Raw genomic sequence first — 19,900 nt, 5'->3', positions numbered from 1 at the left:
GCTGGTATACTGATACTACTATAGAGCGAGTATAGTGACACTACTATAGAGCTGGTTATAGTGACACTACTATAGAGCTGGTATACTGATACTACTATAGAGCTGGTTTACTGATAATACTATAGAGCTGGTATAGTGACACTACTATAGAGCTGGTATAGTGACACTACTATAGAGCTGGTTTACTGATAATACTATAGAGCTGGTATAGTGACACTACTATAGAGCTGGTATAGTGACACTACTATAGAGCTGGTATAGTGACACTACTATAGAGCTGGTATAGTGACACTACTATAGAGCTGGTTTACTGATAATACTATAGAGCTGGTATAGTGACACTACTATAGAGCTGGTATAGTGACACTACTATAGAGCTGGTTTACTGATAATACTATAGAGCTGGTTTACTGATAATACTATAGAGCTGACCTTACATTGTGTGGTGTGTGGTGGAGGTGCAGCTGACCTTACATTGTGTGGTGGAGGTGCAGCTGACCCTAAATTGTGTGGTGTGTGGTGGGGGTGCAGCTGGCCATCCTAGTGTGGTGTGTGGTGGAGGTGCAGCTGACCTTACATTGCGTGGTGTGTGGTGGAGGTGCAGCTGACCCTACATTGTGTGGTGTGTGGTGGAGGCGCTGATCCAATGGTTGCGGCCGCTTCCCACGTCGCTCCAACACGCATCCGCACCACACCTTGTGCTCATATACATCAGGCCTCTCCCACACCTACCACATCTCTCCCTCAATAGTCAGTACCACTGGTCATTCGCCAGACATTCCTACTCAAATGCCGGGAACTCTCGCTGACCATGATCTCTTCTTGTCACTGTCAATGCTCGGAGTTCGTCTTCAAGTTCCTAGTCAGCGTGTCAAGTTTTGCCAGCGCTCATCAGTCAGCCTTGTAGTCGCAGGTCAAGGCTTACGTAAACAAGGTAGAGCAGTGTCGAGTTTGCACAGGTCGCGTGACAAGTGCCGAGACTAATGTTTACGTAGTCCAAGATTTCCCACAGGGGGACAAAGGGTTTGTTGTTGTGCTCAATTAACAGAAGTGTTTGGGTCAATCTGAAACAGTGGAGTCCAACTGGCAGTGTTAGCAGTAACAGTGGCCGAGCTGCTCGCTAGGCGTTGAGCTGCTCCTAGTCAAGCGCCGGGGCGTCCTAGCGAAGTACCATTACCTGTAGCCAAGTACAAGGACTGGTAACAAGGTGTTGAAGCTCAGTGATTAATCGATGGGTTCCGTGGTATAAAAGTACCTGAATGACCTCTCTTGGTCATCTGCCGTACAGGTTATTCCCGGAAGAGTCCTCGCTGTCAAGTGGCTGGGTCTTGCACTCAAGTCTTAAGCCTCGTGCTTAAGTGGCAAGGTCTGTCATCAAGTGTTTAAAACCCCTTACAGAAGAAAGTATGTATAAAATGCTCGAATCGAGCGTCATTCGTCGCAGTCAAGTGCCAGGGTTCGTGCCTCAGAATCTAGGCCTATAACCGTAGACAAGAGGCAAATCTCGCATTCAAAAGTTCGGCCTGAGTTGCTTCGGGAACACGTAACCAAGTGTCTGAATTCCAAGTTAAGTGCCACGTCGTCCAGTCAAGTACCAGATCTTAATTCAAGCTCCACACCGACTGGCCGAGTATCAACAGCTGGGAACCCATCCACAGTCATACCACGTAGTCAAGCGCCTCAGTTGGGAACCAAATTGCAGAGGACGGAGTCGGGGACTCTGAGACGCAGGAGCCAAGTGTAAAGCTTCGAAGTCAGGACCACAACCACGTAGTCAAGAGCAAGAGCTTGGAATCAGAGACGCATTCACAGTACCAAAACGGGAACGCCACCGTCACGCCACAGACAGGGAAGAAGCCTCTACGAGGATGAATGTCAGGGGCTGGACTCTCCTGCTGCTGCTGCTGCTACTGCTAGTGGTGCTTCTCCTGCACCAGAGTGAGTATTTCGTAAACTAACTACGTCTCAGTCAAAGAGTCTTGAGAGAGGAACTAGGGAGGCGTACCTGCGTCATTAAGTGTATCATCGGTGGAGAAAGGGGGGGGGGGTGCTCTCAAGTGTGTCCTGATCAGATGGTAAACAAAGAAGGAACCAGATTCTTTGATTATCATGTGTGTGGGAAGAGTACATGCGATGAGAAAGGAAGCTAAGGAGATGGTAGATACAAAAGGTTGTCAGCTTCATCTTGGTTATCAGATGGAGCTGGAGGTACCAGAGGTTTTGTAATCACCAGTTGTAGGAGGAGATGCCAGATGGGAAAGTGGAGTGATGTCAAGTGTATTTTAACTGCCAGGTTTGGAGAGAATGGCTGGGTGTGTCGAGAAGGAACTTCCTTGTCAAGTCCCATGTGTGTGAGCCAGATGGTTGAGGGAGGAACCAGGTGTTCCTTGAGTAGGGGAGGGAGTAGTCGTATGGTGTTGATAGCCTGCCACAGTGTGAGGAAGTCAGGTGATGTGGAAGGAGACGCATGTGAAGAAAGAAGCAAGTTGATGAATGCAGGAACTAGGAATGGAAAGAGGAACTTGGTATTACGGGAGGCGCCAGGTGTGTAGGATGGTGCCTGATGTGTCTTTGTCATCAAGCGTGCCCGTGGTAGGCAGATGATGTAGGAATCAGATGTGTCCTGATCAACTGGTAAAGTTGGAGACGGTCGGGTGTGGAGGGAGGTAGTTACAGGTTTGTAAAGAACAGGTGTGACGGGAGGAGTTCGTGAAAAGGTGAGTCCTGGTCACGAGATGAGAAAGAGGGAGGGACAGGTTTGAAAGGACGGAGCCAGGTATGCACCAATCACCTGGCGCAGCTGAGGCAGTCAGATGAAGCAGAAAAAAGACAGGTGTATCTAGAGCACTAGGGGAAGCAGCAGGAACCGGTTGTAGGAGGAACTCTGTCTGCCTTGGTGAGATAGTGCAAGGACCGAGACAAGAAGAACCAAGTGTAAGAGGAGGGGGACCATGTCAGCCTTGGTGATCTGGTGTGAAGATCGAGTGGTGAAATGTATCTGACGGTATTTAAAAGCATTTGCGATGATCTGTGCCTGGCGGTAGTGTAGGCTAATGCAATATAGATGATGAATATTGGATATCTGTCCCAGTGCTGGAAGACAGATGAGGATTTGCTGGAACTGAAGACGAAAAAAAAATAACGAAATATACTGCTAATGTATTATGCACGGAGGTTTTTGATACATGGAGTGTTTGGATAACAAAATATACTCGAAGCTTTTTCGTGAAGCAGTCAATGACTGGATGACAGCCATGACATCTGTAAATTTGATGGTGCTATAAATGCAGTACGTTCTTAAAGACGAAATTTTTCGGACGAGGTCAAATGGCACGTTGCTGACGGAGGTGAATACTTTTTATAGACGTGGGTGTTGGAGTTAAAGATAAATTTTGTACTAAAAATGTTTATAAGACACAACTTGAGACAGGCGAAGCGTTATCAAAGACAATGAAATATATCTGATAGTAGATGAAGATGAGTGTGTTGTTCGCCGTTACCCGGGTATTGTGATAGCGCCAAGGACAGAGCGGTCTCATTAGCCTAAAGCCATTCTCCTGCTGTTATGTACAATGCACTGAAACAAGAGAGATCTCTCATCCCACTATCCACAACCAAACCGCTTCATATGCCCATCAACAGCACGTTGCCCCCTGTATGCAACACCGTTCCAATTTGCTCTTTTCCATGCACGCTTCACACCCTACCATGAACAGGCCCTGAGATCTCAAAGCATCTCTCATTCCATCCTTCTAACTCCTCCTCTGTTTTCCCTTTCTCTTTGCCTCCACCACCTCCAACATGTATGCCCTCTCTGTCAACCTCTCTTCACTCATCCTCTCCATATGTCCAAACTATTTCAGCACAACTACTTCAGCTCTTTCGTACATACTCTTCTTGTTACCACATATCTCTCTCTCTCTCTCTCTCTCTCTCTCTCTCTCTCTCTCTCTCTCTCTCTCTCTCTCTCTCTCTCTCTCTCATCCTGTCATTTCTTACAATATCAACCCCCTTTACATCATGCATTGCCCTTAAGCATTTCATTTCCAACAAATCCACCCTCTTAACGTACTTTTCTACCTGGAACCCATACCTCGCAACCAAACGACAGCGACCTCTCCATACACTCCTCAAAGCACCGAGCACCCTAGCCCTCTCGCTCCCTTCATACATCTCTTTATTCATTCTCGATCAAACGTTCTTCAGACGTTTCGGACTGTTCTCAATCCACTGTCAGTGATCCGCAGCAGTTCTACAACTCTCCTTAGGAAACCTCAGGGAAATTAATTTATATGTCAACTCGACTTGGAGTTATAAAGGTAAACTGCAGTTAAATAGACAAGTTACGAGCCTAAAACATATCTAAATGACGTCCAGATGTATCTATAAGAAGGGACGACATGCCTATTAATGTATGAAAATAGTCTTATTCTATGTTAGCCAAGATGGCACGGGAAACTGAATGCCATAACCAGGTATCCATTTTATCGACCAACCTCTACGAGAAGACGATCAGCTGGGTTGACTGTGGACCGACTGACGCAACCTGGGTTCAAACTTGTGCACTCGACCCTTGGTGGCTTTTGGATGCGTCAGGTCAGGGACGCTAACCGCTACACCACAGAGGTCCATATTTACCATCAATATTCCCAAGATTAAAGTAAGCTGACCTTCAGTTTGGGCTGTGGCTTGAGAAAACATGGCTGCGCAGCCTTGAGCTGTCCCCGGCCGCTGTGCTGGGCCGTGGCTCATACGCGAACATTCAGCACGCATACACAACATAGCACTTGCATAACTCAGCATTCCTTTCACATACACCAGTCACAGTTCACAACAGAAACGCAGACAAAGACTGCAACATCTGAGAAATACAATCCGCAAAAACAGAACAACACGATGCTTGCTGCAATATGGTCAACACCTACATACAGTCTCCCACGCATCACCTGCCCTCTCTGACGCCATCCCCAACTACAGACTTACCTGGCCAATACACCCAACACTTATGTGGTGATTGCAATGCCCACCATCCGTCAGGACCCATGAATCGTATCCTCAACCTACTCAATTACCCAACCAGACTCCCAAAGCGCTACGGCATTTAGAGGTCTTACTCATTCCGTGCGTTTCCTCTGCCTCTGGGTGTTGTAACACGGAGGGATTTTCTCATTACGTCTAACAGAAGATGACGTTCTGTTCATCGTCAGGTAAGGCCCAGGACGTGAGAGTCCTGAAGTATCAGGACGACAACGATCCTCAGCAAAACGGTGGCGGCGGCGGCGGCGACAGCGACTCCAGCAGCGACATCAAGGACAGCTACAAAAAGTCCCTCTCCCCTCCCCGGGTCGTGACCTCCTTCACCCTCTGCTTCAGGATGCGCCTCCTCGTCCTCTATGGCAGGACCAGCTTCATCAACCTCTCCAGCGAGAAGGACGGGAACCGCTTTGTGATTAGACCAGGTAATGGATCCTCAGGTCCTGGGGCTTGATATTCGCACCGTCCAAGGTGACCCATCCCAGCACCTGATGCACCGTCCAAGGTGACCCATCCCAGCACCTGATGTACCGTCCAAGGTGACCCATCCCTGCACCTGATGTACCGTCCAAGGTGACCCATCCCTGCACCTGAAGTACCGTCCAAGGTGACCCATCCCTGCACCTGATGTACCGTCCAAGGTGACCCATCCCTGCACCTGATGTACCGTCCAAGGTGACCCATCCCTGCACCTGATGTACCGTCTAAGGTGACCCATCCCTGCACCTGATGTACCGTCTAAGGTGACCCATCCCTGCACCTGATGTACCGTCCAAGGTGACCCATCCCAGCACCTGATGTACCGTCTAAGGTAACCCATCCCTGCACCTGATGTACCGTCGTCCAAGGTGACCCATCCCTGCACCTGATGTACCGTCCAAGGTGACCCATCCCTACACCTGATGTACCGTCTAAGGCAACCCATCCCTGCACCGGATGTACCGTCGTCCAAGGTGACCCATCCCTGCACCTGATGTACAGTCCAAGGTGACCCATCCCTGCACCTGATGTACCGTCCAAAGTGACACCATCCCTGCACATAAACGTACACCACTTCTCAAACAACAAACGTGTACACATATTTCAACAGGCATGTGTGTACGTACACAAAGACTTTCGCCACCGTCTCCTTCTTGAATCTAATGAACGATTTCTTCCATTTACAGAGTTCTGGCTCGACCGAGTGAGACTAGTGCTCACTGGGCTCTGGATCATGATGCCTCTGAAGGGTCAGCTCAGTGTACTGAGGTGGGTGATCTCTCTCTCTCTCTCTCTCTCTCTCTCTCTCTCTCTCTCTCTCTCTCTCTCTCTCTCTCTCTGATTACTCACTGTACCGCCGGGAGAAATGAGAAACGTGTGCATGGGACAACTACAGAAGCATTGAAGAGGAAAACCTCAACATATGGTCGACATCAGACCAAGACGAACCAAGAGTCGGCCATTAAGCCAAGCGTGTGGCAGGAGCTGAGGCGAACAGCCTCATACCCCGAGCGAGAGTTGCCGTGAGCACTTCACGCTAGCTTTGCCATTATCGGCTAATTCCCGTTGTGGGTACCTTCAGACAGAGAGGGCAGGTTCACGTTTTATGGATCGTCTTGGAAAATGATATTCTCTACGGAAGTCGTCTTATTATGATCAGGCCATTTTGAGAGACGTAATCTTGGCTCCTATACGCCATACCTGTATTGCCTGCCACTATATCACTTGACGTGCTTACATGCACTGAGGCCATCTCTTCACGTGCAATCGATCTGTATTTCACTCCAAGCAAGACTCCCTCAAAAGCTAAAATGATATCTGGGAAAAGCATCCGCCTTTGACAGAGTCGGTCTGAGGAAGTGGTGAAGGTCGGGCAAAACAAGGAAGTTGGACGATAAAATCTGTCTTTTTCTTCTCAGTATAAAGGCTCCAGACACGGTCTGGAAGTTCTTTAACGGAGAATCCTATGCTAAGAAATTTGGTATAGCGATGGGTAACTCTCTTTCACGAGGATTAAGTAATCTTTACATGGAATTCTTTGAAACAAAATCACTAAGGGGTATCTTACCCTCTAAGGAAATTTGGCTTAGGTATGTAGATGATGTTCTTTGTGCTTGGCCATCAAACGAAAATTTACAAACATTTGTCACTTTACTTTTTAATTTAATACTATCTATCAATTTTGCTGAGAAAGTGGAAAATAACAGTATGTTACCATTTTCAAATTACATGATCCATAGGGATGGAAACATGTTTAGGTTTAGCATATACAGAAAACCCATCACTGTTTGTTCTTCAATCATTATTATACAGCTCAACATGATAAAGTTAAAGTATCATCATTCCAGTCGATGTTCCTCAAGGTATTACGTATATTCAGTCAGGAATTTATTGATGATGAGTTTGAGAAGATATATTCCATTGGATCCAAGTTGAAGTATCCTAGATCTTTCATTGTTGAATCTCTTAAGTAGGCAAAGAAATCATTTTATAGAGTTAAACCCAAACTTTGATACCAAGAATCTTTTACTTCTCCCTTTCAGTGATAATTTTACATTACTTCTCAGGTTGCTGAAATCCTTAAATGTAAAAGTAGCATTCAGTAATAACAATATTATAAATATCTTGATCAAAAACTCGCCAGAAAATTCCGCGGGCTGCGTTTACAGAATCCCTTGTAAAAGCTGTAATACGTTTTATGTTAGGTAGACTGGTAAGGATCTTTATGTTGACTTAAGCAACATAAATAAAGTACAAGAACAGGATAAGAATTAAATGCTTTGTTTAACGTTAAAAATTATGGCCATTGTATTGACTGGAGTAATACTAATTCATTTATTTACTGCAACTCCTTTACCACGAGAAATATCATTGAATATTACATTATCAAATACACAAAGAATTGTAAATTAATATTAGCGAAGGTCTATACAAACTTGATAGCTTTGTCGTAGGGAAAATTTGTAAACAGTTCCTCTTCCTGTCCACATAATAAAAATTCTATGACAGGCATGATGCCAGACCCCAACACCACCATACGATAACACTTGTTTACCACTGGCGTCTTAGCTATGTCTCTTCCTTGTATATCATCTGACTGTTCAACGTCTTCTGTCTCATTCGCTCGACCCCGAGCGGCCCATGATTGCGTCACGGTCAGGACCGCTAACCACTACCGTTTTGGGTCAAACATTTTCAATTTCTGGAAAGTTTTAACTTCATTAGAAGGCTAACAATGGTCATGTCACAAATTTGTCATCGGCGCTATGTTAAGGCAGGCAGAAAGTTATCTTCCGTCACTGCCTTATGAAGTTTGCCAAAAATATGGCCAATTAATGTCCAAAAAAAGGTCGGCCCTTTAGAATGTCCACTTAGCCTTAGAAAATGACCAGGTATGCTCAAATCTCAAATCTGATTTACGCATCACTAATCAGTCATGTTCATCACCACGTAGCATCATATTCACTGTCATTATGTTCGCTCTTATTAACCATCATGTTCATCATAACATAATATTCATTTTCATCATTATGTTCACTGTCACTCACCACCATGGTCATCACTCACCAACAGGCTTACTGTCACTGTCCACTACGTTCACTATTAGTCAATCATCATTTTTTTCATAGCCATGTTCTCCATCACTCACCATCATGTTCAATGTCACTCACTATCATATTCACTGGCCCTCACCATCAAATTAGATGTATGCATCAAGGATTCCTTCACCAAGTCCGTAGTTTAGTTTTAACGAGACAAAGTAAGACGAGCAACCACGACGTGAGGGCTTCCCTGGGCGGCTACTGCCCACAACCTACTGACACGGTGGGTATGAGATGGTCCCAGACATCACATCAACACACCTAAGTCGGGAGGGTAGTACTTCCCTGGGCGAGGCTACTGCCTGTAACCTACTACTTTCGAAAGGACCTTTAGTTATATATCCGAGATATTCCCAAAATAGCGTATAATCTCTTAACCACATAATACTAATGGCCGATTAACTTAATATTTATGGTCACATTGGAAAGAATTCTTTCAAGTACGTTTTCTGAGAGAAAATGTGAGCCGTTGGTTTATACTTCAAGCTTGTGGTGAAGAGGTGAACGAACCTCGTCTTGGCTTTTGGCGTCATAATGCTTTCAGTTTCGTCGGAATTGAGGATAAAAGTTAATATCTCACTGCAGGTGGCATTTCCTGTGCTTCACTTACGACCACGAGGCCAAGGAGGTGACCAGCTACCTAGACGGACAACCAGAGATGCGGATCGAAGCAGAGGTGGACACGGCCATCCGCACCGACCTCATCTGGCTGGGTCGTGGGCCAGAGGGTCTTCGCCTGGACTTCGCAGGAGACATGACCCAGGTGCTGACTCTTGAATCCTCAAGTACTCCTGGTTCTTACTTGAAGCTAGAAACCTTCTTAGAACGGTGTTGTGGGTACTGACGTTCCTGTAAGGTATATAACATAATATGCTCCTGAAATTGCGTCTTTCTGGACTTTACGTGTTGCTCGTGAAATATACGTCGTGTGTTCTTGAAGTCACATTGTTCATCTCCCCCTCTCCTCCTCCTCCTCCTCCTCCTCCCTGCTTTAAATCATACAGAATGTTATTTCAACAGTTTTGTACTGAATTGTGGTTTTGTGTTTCAGCTTCTTGAATATCCCCGTCGTTCATATCCTTTCATCATATTCCGCCTTTGTGTTGAGCTGGTATCCTTCTTACGTTGTCCTATACCCACACACACACACCCCCACACACACACACACAGGTGCAAAGACAGACAGACAGACTAGCATCGTTGCGTCCATGTTCTGGGTTATATTCTTGAGTTTTGATCCAGAGGCTTGGCTTTGTTCTTCAGTCTGTCCTGTGCTCGCGAGGGCGTGCGAGTCTTCAATTTCTTCTCTTGTTTCTCGAGACTAAATATTGATAGAAAATGCGAGAGTTGGTCTCCAGTGTCTTCTTGTTGAGACAATAATGTTCTTAAAAGATTGTCTGTTGTCCTTCAGATTTTTTGAAGGGTGCTGCTTCATTGTTCATGTTATCAAGTTGCTCTCATGTAACTGTCTCTTATCAAAGAGAGCTGTGTTCTTAAAACTGCGTTGATTCTATTGTGCGTTATTCTTACTGTAACACTGTGTTGTTCTCACTGTAACGCTGTGTTGTTCTTACTGTAACACTATACTGTTCTTATTGTAGCACTGTGTTGTTCTTACTGTAACACTGTGTTGTTCTTACTGTAACACTGTGTTGTTCTTACTGTAACACTGTTGTTCTTACTGTAACACTGTGCTGTCCTTGAGTCGTGATTAATTCTTTGTGAGACTTTCATTTTTGCTCTTTCCAGTGATGTATTTTGCTCTCCATTGTGTGTGTTATTCTGGAGGTGGCATCTTATTCTTAAGATGATGTATTATTTCTTGAGACTATGAACTATCATGAGGCTTCCATCTTGCTCCTGAAAGCTGTGTGTTGCTCTCGAGACTTGACTGTCCATTCTGCTCAACACTGTCCTAGACATTACTTTTTTTTTTTCTTAGTTACTTGGTTACCCTACCATCTCGAGTGTCAGGCTTGAATTCGATACTATATATATATATATATATATATATATATTTTTCAACCCCACACATTCCACATCGTAAGGTTGTGTAATGTTCTGTACATGTGATCTTTTAGAATCTTTGTATTTTGAATCCTTATCTATAATAAGAATTTTAGATTGAACTATATAATCTACGAATATATTGAAGGCGTAAAGCCACATGTCTCTTCTTCATTGGTAAATTACACAGAAGCTATGTTAAGAATAATGTTGTCGACTCTCATTTGACTGATGTATTCCTCAGGTGAACATCTGGAGCCGAGCCATGAGCGTTGAGGAGATACAAGGACTGGCAGCGTGTAATGGAGATCCTCAAGGAGACTATCTCTCCTGGGAGGAGGACCTGCAGCCAGAGAACGTCACCCAATACACTATACCTCTCGACCAGCTCTGCCGTGCCGAAAGTGACTCATTCTACTTCTGGTTTCCTTTGGTCTCGTTCTCAACAGCGCAGTACCTTTGTGAGGCTCTGGGCTCGCAGCTGCCCCAGCCCTCCACCGCTAAGGAGATTGAAGTCATTCGGGCCGAGTCTGTTCAACGCTGGCCCGACGTTAGTGATCGACCCCGTGATTTCTGGACACCGATCAACGACAGAGAAGAAGAGGGTGTGTGGAGGTCCGTGCGCGATCCGCTGGCTAACCTGACACCTCCCTGGTCCAGAGGAGAACCCAATGGACTTCACTACGAAAACTGTGTTTACATAAGTCAAAACCTGCTAAATGACGTCCACTGTATTGATGAAGAGGCAGTAGCAGCTTGCAAGTTTGAAGAGCAACGTATGTTTACTTTACGAGGAACGTGCGAAACAGAGAAGGAGACAGTCTCCTTCTTGGCAAAGCAGGGGGATGTTGGGGACTTGGTCTTCGAAGGTATAGGCAAAAGTCAAATACTACAAGAAAACGGGACCTGGGTATGGATCGATACCACGAGCAATAGCAAATTTGCTCGGCTGGAGACACTGACCCCAACTTTCCAATGGGTCGGCGGTGGTGGGTGCTGGCGGAGGGAGTTTGCAGCGAAGACTCCCAGGAACGTCGACAGCTTCTGCTGACAACCTGCCCTGAGAACCACTTCACTTGCGACGACGCCACCTGCGTCCTCCTGGAGTACCGATGTGACCGCAAGTATGACTGTCGAGACAGGAGCGACGAGAATGATTGTCAGTTTATCGTTTTTCCCAAAGATTACACAAGGGACATTTCTCCCAAGGCTCGTGGCATCAGCCAAGACAGTGTTCTCATCACCTTAGATTTCCGAATTGAAACTGTGGTTGTCGAAACTGAGAGTATGACAATGACGTTGTCCTTCGTGTTTGCAATGACCTGGTCGGACGAAAGACTCGACTACCAGAACCTGAAGGTTAAGGAGAGCGAGAACGAGGTCCCGCTCTCGACCCTCCGCAGCCTGTGGACTCCCCTGATCCGGTTCATGAACACAGACGGCAACCATCACACCGAAGTGGACGAGTTCACAACAGCACACGTCAAGAGAGTCTGTAAACCCGTTGGCATGAACGAAAGTGCTCCAGCCGAAGGTATGTACTACATCACTATCACATATTACTCCTTTCACGGGGCTCCTGCAGCTTCGAGGCTGCGCTGCAATCGGAGTCTGGGTAATGATAGGACTCCTTCGAAGCAAGCAAGAAGTTCCTCGACGAGACTGTACTCTACAACTGTGAATGATGCAGCCTCACCAAGAGTGACGCTTCGCTCGCTTGGACAGTATACAAGGTGAAGTTGGTTTAAGATCTCACCTCCGTGCCTCTGGTGGTGATCTAGAATGGTCTCAGCCCAAGTACAGGCGAGTTACCCCTTCGTCCAATATGGTCGAGTGAGATACGACGCGGAATCTCATGGACCGCAAAAGACATGGTCTGGTACGGCCATCTTCTGGACCCGTCAGTGGTAAACCGGATCACTAGATGTCATTTAAATCATTCTGGGTTCGATAACGGGCACGCACTGGTAAATGGTTTCCATCAGTTTGGGAATGTCTTGGGAGTAAAGTCAGGGGTTAGTGAGAGGACACCAGCAAGGGAAGGAGTAGCACTACTCCTGAAACAGGAGTGGTGGGAGTATGTGATAGAGTGTAAGAAAGTAAACTCTAGATTGATATGGGTAAAACTGAAAGTGGATGGAGAGAGACTGGGTGATTATTGGTGCATATGCACCCAGGCATGGGAAGAAAGATCATGAGAGGCAAGTGTTTTGGGAGCAGCTGAGTGAGTGTGTTATTAGTTTTGATGCACGAGACTGGGTTATAGTGATGGGTGATTTGAATGCAAAGGTGAGTAATGTGGCAGTTGAGGGAATAATTGGTGTACATGGGGTGTTCAGTGTTGTAAATGGAAATGGTGAAGAGCTTGTAGATTTATGTGCTGAAAAAGGACTAGTGATTGGGAATACCTGGTTTAAAAAGCGAGATATACATAAGTACACGTATGTAAGTAGGAGAGATGGCCAGAGAGCGTTATTGGATTGCGTGTTAATTGACAGGCGCGCCAAAGTGAGACCTTTGGATGTTAATGTGCTGAGAGGTGCAACTGGAGGGATGTCCTGATCATTATCTTGTGGAGGCGAAGGTGAAGATTTGTAGAGGTTTTCAGAAAAGAAGAGAGAATGTTGGGGTGAAGAGAGTGGTGAGAGTAAGTGAGCTTGGGAAGGAGACTTGTGCGAGGAAGTACCGGGAGAGACTGAGTACAGAATGGAAAAAGGTGAAAACAAAGGACGTAAGGGGAGTGGGGGAGGAATGGAATGCATCTAGGGAAGCAGTGATGGCTTGCGCAGAAGATGCTTGTGGCATGAGAAGCGTGGGAGGTGGGCAGATTACAAAGGGTAGTGAGTGGTGGGATGAAGAAGTAAGATTATTAGTGAAAGAGAAGAGAGAGGCATTTGGACGATTTTTGCAGGGAAATAATGCAAATGACTGGGAGATGTATAAAAGAAAGAGGCAGGAGGTCAAGAGAAAGGTGTAGGAAGTGAAAAAGAGGGCAAATGAGAGTTGGGGTGAGAGTAACATTAAATTTTAGGGAGAATAAAAAGATATTTTGGAAGGAGGTAAATAAAGTGCGCAAGACAAGGGAACAAATGGGAACTTCAGTGAAGGGCGTAAATGGGGAGGTGATAACAAGTAGTGGTGATGTGAGAAGGAGATGGAGTGAGTATTTTGAAGGTTTGTTGAATGTATTTGATGATAGAGTGGCAGATATAGGGTGTTTTGGTCGAGGTGGTGTGCAAAGTGAGAGGGTTTGGGAGAATGATTTGGTAAACAGAGAAGAGGTAGTAAAATCTTTGCGGAAGATGAAAGCCGGCAAGGCAGCAGTTTTGCATGGTATTGCAGTGGAATTTATCAAAAAAGGGGGTGACTGTATTGTTGACTGGTTGGTAAGGTTATTTAATGTATGTATGACTCATGGTGAGGTGCCTGAGAATTGGCGGAATGCTTGCATAGTGCCATTGTACAAAGGCAAAGGGGATAAAAGTGAGTGCTCAAATTACAGAGGTATAAGTTTGTTGAGTATTCCTGGAAAATTATATGGGAGGGTATTGATTGAGAGGGCAAAGGCATGTACAGAGCATCAGATTGGGGAAAAGCAGTGTGGTTTCAGAAGTGGAAGAGGATGTGTGGATCAGGTGTTTGCTTTGAAGAATGTATGTGAGAAATACTTAGAAAAGCAAATGGATTTGTATGTAGCATTTATGGATCTGGAGAAGGCATATGATTGAGTTGATAGAGATGCTCTCGGGAAGGTATTAAGAGTATGTGGTGTGGGAGGCAAGTTGTTAGAAGCAGTGAAAAGTTTTTATCGAAGATGTAAGGCATGTGTACGTATAGGAAGAGGAAATTGATTGGTTCTCAGTGAAAGTAGGTTTGCGGCAGGGGTGTGTGATGTCTCCATGGTTGTTTAATTTGTTTATGGATGGGGTTGTTAGGGAGGTGAATGCAAGAGTTATGGAAAGAGGGGCAAGTATGCAGTCTGTTGTGGATGAGAGAGCTTGGGAAACGAGGCAGTTGTTGTTCGCTGATGATACAGCGCTGGTGGCTGATTCATGTGAGAAACTGCAGAATCTGGTGACTGAGTTTGGTGAAGTGTGTGAAAGAAGAAAGTTAAGAGTAAATGTGAATAAGAGAAAGGTTATTAGGTACAGCAGGGTTGAGGGTCAAGTCAATTGGGAGGTAAGTTTGAATGGAGAAAAACTGGAGGAAGTGTAGTGTTTTAGATATCTGGGAGTGGATTTGGCAGCGGATGGAACCATGGAAGCGGAAGTGAATAATAGGGTTGGGGAGGGGGCGAAAGTTCTGGGGGCGTTGAAGAATGTGTGGAAGTCGAGAACATTATCACGGAAGCAAAAATGGGTATGTTTGAAGGAATAGTGGTTCCAACAATGTTTTATGGTTGCGAGGTGCGGGCTATAGATAGAGTTGTGCGCAGGAGAGTGGATGTGCTGGAAATGAGATGTTTGAGGACAATATGTGGTGTGAGGAGGTTTGATCGAGTAAGTAATAATAGGGTAAGAGAGATGTGTGGTAATAAAAAGAGTGTGGTTGAGAGAGCAGAAGAGGGTGTTTTGAAATGGAAATGGTTTGGTCACATGGAGAGAATGGGTGAGGAAAGATAGACCATGAGGATATATGTGTCAGAGGTGGAGGGAACGAGGAGAAGTGGGAGACCAAATTGGAGGTGGAAAGATGGAGTGAAAAAGATTCTGAGTGATCGGGGCCTGAACATGCAGGAGGGTGAAAGGCGTGCAAGGAATAGAGAGAATTGGAACGATGTGGTATTCCGGGGTCGACGTGCTGTCAGTGGATTGAACCAGGGCATGTGAAGCGTCTGGGGTAAACCATGGAAAGTTTTGTGGGGCCTGGATGTGGAAAGGGAGCTCTGGTTTCGGTGCATTATTACATGACAGCTAGAGACTGAGTGTGAACGAATGGGGCCTTTGTTGTCTTTTCCTAGCGCTACCTCGCACACATGAGGGGGAGGGGGTTGTTATTCCATGTGTGGCGAGGTGGCGATGGAATGAATAAAGGCAGACAGTATGAATTATGTACATGTGTATATATGTATATGTCTGTGTGTGTATATATATGTATACATTGAGATGTACGGGTATGTATATTTGCGTGTGTGGACGTGTATGTATATACATGTGTATGTGGGTGGGCTGGGCCATTCTTTCGTCTGTTTCCTTGCGCTACCTCGCTAACACGGGAGACAGCGACAAAGCAAAATAAACAAAAAATAATAAATACATACATACATATATATATATATATATATATATATATATATATATATATATATATATATATATATATATATATATATATATATATATAAAAGGATCCCGATTGAACGCCAGATCAAGTACATTCCTACGAGTCCACAGGGAAACGAAACGCGGTAAGTTCCCAATTGCACTTTCGTGTGATAATTAAATCATCAGGGGAGACACAAGAAAGAAATATAAGTCAGTTAATATACAACCAAGAGACGTAGCTAAGACGCAATTCGGGCAGTCACTTGTTTACCAAATGACGTCCTAGCTTCGTCTATTCGTTGTATATCAACACTGTTATATATAAACGCTTACTCGCCTTAAAAAAAAAATCCGAGAAAGTGTATAGTCCAGACATAAACTCCCATTACGAACTCTAGTCACCTTACGCACCGTGACCTGATGTTCCATCGTTACGTCACGCCTCTAATATCTCACACCCCAGTAATATACATAAACATTATAGTAAATTCATTACAGTGTTTCATGCATAGACGAATATGAAATAATGTGAAATGATATATCCTTGTCATCCATTATTTACAAGAATATGGAAATTAGATCAAATGAACTATCAACTTGGTGCTTACTGGTTATTTCATTGCTTGTTACTTTAATTTTCCTAGATAATGAACTTTTTTAGGTAATAAGTGACCGTATGTATCTTTAGGTAATAAGTGACCGTACTTAAATTATTCTTTAAACTCTTAAAACATGCAACACAGAGCCATACGAGGATATATCATTACGCAATCACCTTAGTTAAACTACAGCGTCCAAAAACATTAAAAATGTCAGATTTCACACATGTTATGATAATCACTGGAAAACAATGAGTCATACGGCAGTTAAGACTTAACCACTAGACACTCACGGTTTCAGCTCTTAACAAATTCACTGTTTACAGTAACTGCCTTACCTCTAATAGCTGGGGTAGAGGAACATCATTAGCAGATCTCTTCCTCATGCAAGCAGCGACCCACACGACTTCTTAGGCCACAAGGAGAGTAATTTCACTCAAGTAGACTGTGTCACTTTGAATAGTTGATGGAAAATTATTTATGTTACAAGCGCACCTTTTCGGGAAACACTAATGTTTGCATGCGCACGGCGGGAGGGTTGGGCCAATTCTACTCGCCTCCACCTGCTTTTGGGTGATCCTTGATTCGTCCACTCTTCCAGACTCCTCCTGAGCCATTTGGTTGCACTAAATGGTGGATCAAATCTTAATATAGCTGGGGTACAACTCGATTCTACTACAGAAGCGATTTATAACCGATTAATAATAGGATAGATATGGCGCAATGGATTCACAACAAAGTTTAAATGGCGACTGACCCGAATCAGTGGCTGGCAGAACCGTTGGCCCCGAGAACAAGCAAAGGGGCGGGGCATCGCTATGTGATTGGCCGGGGGTGATCACGTGACCATGATCCTGTCAGCCTCGCCAGCCTACTTCAGCGGTGAGGAGGACCCTCACACTCTGTAGTTTTCATAAGAATATGAATGTTTTCCAGTTTCTTTCAGATCTAATGCAATGCACCATCAGATACGGGACGCTTTTAGCTACATTTTTTCGTCCATTTCGTCCAATTAAATCATCCCTCCTCTCCTCCTGGACAGTGGAGGTGTACGGGGGAGACTGCAACACACTTAACATCAAGCGACGCTACAACCTCAACTTCATGTGTAACTTCGATCTCCTGCTGTACCCGTTCGACGGCCAGTTCTGCAACTCCCACGTCAGGATCATCTCCGCCTCCAAGACCTACCTCAAGTTCCACCCGAAACTCTCCACCGCTGAGTACACCGGCAACCCGAGCCTGCTCGAGTATGAGGTAATTGTAATCATCCAATAATAACCCGCTGATATATCACAGTTCTTCTCACAGCCACGTATATATGGACAAGCTAATTGCCAGTAGGTTTGATGGAGAGTTCATTAACTTTGCTGCTATCTTGAATGTCACTCACGTCTTCTTTATAATCTCTCGTTTGTATTCTTTGCTATTTCTCTTGATACATATTTTTTGTTCCTTTTCGTTCTTTTGACCGTCTTGGAACAGAAGATGGTAATGCCATACATCTGTTAAGTAGAGCTCAGAGACGATGAGCGACAGGAGCTCTACTTCTTGCAGCTCCTGTCGTCCATTGTCTCTCAGCTGCATATAGCAGGTACTTCACTGAGACGGAGATGGCACTGAAACATCACCTTGTGGCACCTCTTTAGGTAGGTCGAGTGTCCCTCCGCCACGATAACTCCGGCCCCTTCAGCGAAGCGTTCGTGAAAGTGCCTTTAACTCGCCTCTTCGGGTATGCGATGTTGAACATCTTCCTGCCTTCGATCCTGCTGCTGGTCATCAGCTACGTCACCCTCTTCTTCAGCGAGGAAGTCTTCGAAACGAGGATGATGGCATCGCTCACCAACCTCCTCGTCATGGCTACGCTCTTCACACAGGTACTCTCGCCCGTCACCCATCAAGATTAACAGTAACATCAAGAAAGATATTCGGTCTCTGTTTAAGATATTTGAATATATATGAAACGTATAATGAACGATTTGTTTAAAGTGGTCACGATTAACGAGTTCCTCTATGCCTCGAATTTGCTTTTTAAATGGCTAGGTTAATGAGTTTTAACTAGGCTAGGTTGATGAGCTAAGTTTATTTACACTAGAGTCGGTCAGGATAGGTTAGACTAGGCAAACTACTTATAGTAGATGGTACCGAATTAGAATAGGTCAAATCAGGGCATATTTCAACTTAGTAGTGGGACAATCACTCCTCCCCTAAGAGGACCTTCCTTCTTCCCCAGTGGTCAAGAAATAAAAACCATTTTCGCTCCAAGAAACTAGACCCTTTGAAGCCCTGTTTGGTATAACACTGTGAATTATAATGTTCTTTGTGTATTTTCTCACATCATGATAACCATTACTTGTCTCCACGCACCTGAATGGGCTCTTCTGAAAATTTGACCCGGTAGTGAAAACTCATGAAAAGAGTTGTTAAAACTAATGATGTTAAGGCTAGCAATGTAGATGGATCGAATGCGCAGGGTAGGTTACGTTAAGCTTAGCAATCGTGGTTGCGTTTGGTTTTGATGAGGTGAGGTGAGGTACCGTACTCTTCGCTGCAAGATTGTACGACCTAATGATAGAGAACTGGTAACGCCATAGTATCTGCGTTGCTATAAATCTGACCATCATGGGAACGAGTTGAATCGACTTGCTAGTAGATATTCTTGTCAGCTTCTGTACAACTATTCACAGATATGTTTAAGAAGTCTAGAAAAGAAAGCTACGTTCAGAAGTTATCCAAAGATAATATGATTCAGTTAGAAGCCAGTCGATCGATATGAATTGTTGTACACATATCCTATGTTGTCGTAAACGGGGACAGCGTTAAGTAGGTACTTCGTCCGTCAGGATTGGCCAAATAGGAAGTACTCTTGTTACACTGACTGCGGGAGTCCTCAACAAATTGTCGGGTAACAGTGTAAGGCAGCGGGTTCCACAGTGTGGTGTACCGCGAAAGGAGGGAGCGGAAGAGCTGGCGCGTCACGTTGACAGTAAAATGAGATATTGTCATCCATCAGGAATACCAAGTTCAATAACTTTCTATAACTTCGTCAAAATTTGCAACAATTTACCCAATTTATTTTTTCGGATGTTTAAGACTGATGACAAACAGGTAAAGAGAATAATGAATTCGTAGTCATCTTTTAAGTAAACCATCTCATGCGAAGAAGGAGAGTGTGACGTAAACCCGTTAGAGGGATGGGTGGTTTTCTTTTTCAAGTATGGAAGCCGCCGGTGCAGGAATAGGCCAAGGGATAGTATGGACAGAGGAGTCGCGCTAGGCATGGAAACAGCAACAAAAGACTACTGGGTCCTTTCGAGGCTGTTTATGACAGCAGGGAAAATCAGGAACACACAGGTCAGTGTGGAGAGAGTGGTAAAAGCAGATAGATGATCCATATGAGAACTAAAATATATAT

At 44.8% G+C, this 19,900-nt stretch overlaps 1 protein-coding gene and 1 long non-coding RNA gene across 2 annotated transcripts in view; one reads left to right on the top strand and one right to left on the bottom strand.

The window, feature by feature from the left end:
* Positions 1–17,326, bottom strand: part of LOC139746794 (uncharacterized) — a 41,698-nt gene extending 24,372 nt beyond the window's left edge. The window contains exon 1 of the long non-coding RNA XR_011712232.1: positions 16,824–17,326. This is a non-coding gene — a long non-coding RNA (uncharacterized lncRNA). The remainder of the gene's footprint in view (positions 1–16,823) is intronic.
* Positions 17,327–17,333: 7 nt separating this feature from the next.
* Positions 17,334–18,392, top strand: LOC139746812 (glycine receptor subunit alpha-4-like). Its single transcript, XM_071658389.1, has 3 exons — positions 17,334–17,367; positions 17,528–17,742; positions 18,135–18,392. The coding sequence occupies exons 1-3, from the start codon at positions 17,334–17,336 to the stop codon at positions 18,390–18,392; spliced, it is 507 nt and encodes a 168-aa protein (XP_071514490.1).
* The last annotated feature ends 1,508 nt before the right edge of the window (positions 18,393–19,900 follow it).

The sequence above is a fragment of the Panulirus ornatus genome, chromosome 66 (assembly GCF_036320965.1).
Source record: "Panulirus ornatus isolate Po-2019 chromosome 66, ASM3632096v1, whole genome shotgun sequence".
Classification (NCBI taxonomy): domain Eukaryota; kingdom Metazoa; phylum Arthropoda; class Malacostraca; order Decapoda; family Palinuridae; genus Panulirus; species Panulirus ornatus.
This window is presented reverse-complemented; position numbering and strand designations above follow the sequence as displayed.

Bases quoted from the DNA above. Each gene is read 5' to 3' on its own strand.
- LOC139746812 (XM_071658389.1), top strand. From the start codon at position 17,334: ATGATCCTGTCAGCCTCGCCAGCCTACTTCAGCG. The intron at 17,368-17,527 runs GTGAGGAGGACC...CCTCCTGGACAG, and splicing joins CTCGCCAGCCTACTTCAGCG to TGGAGGTGTACGGGGGAGAC. The intron at 17,743-18,134 runs GTAATTGTAATC...GCACCTCTTTAG, and splicing joins CGAGCCTGCTCGAGTATGAG to GTAGGTCGAGTGTCCCTCCG.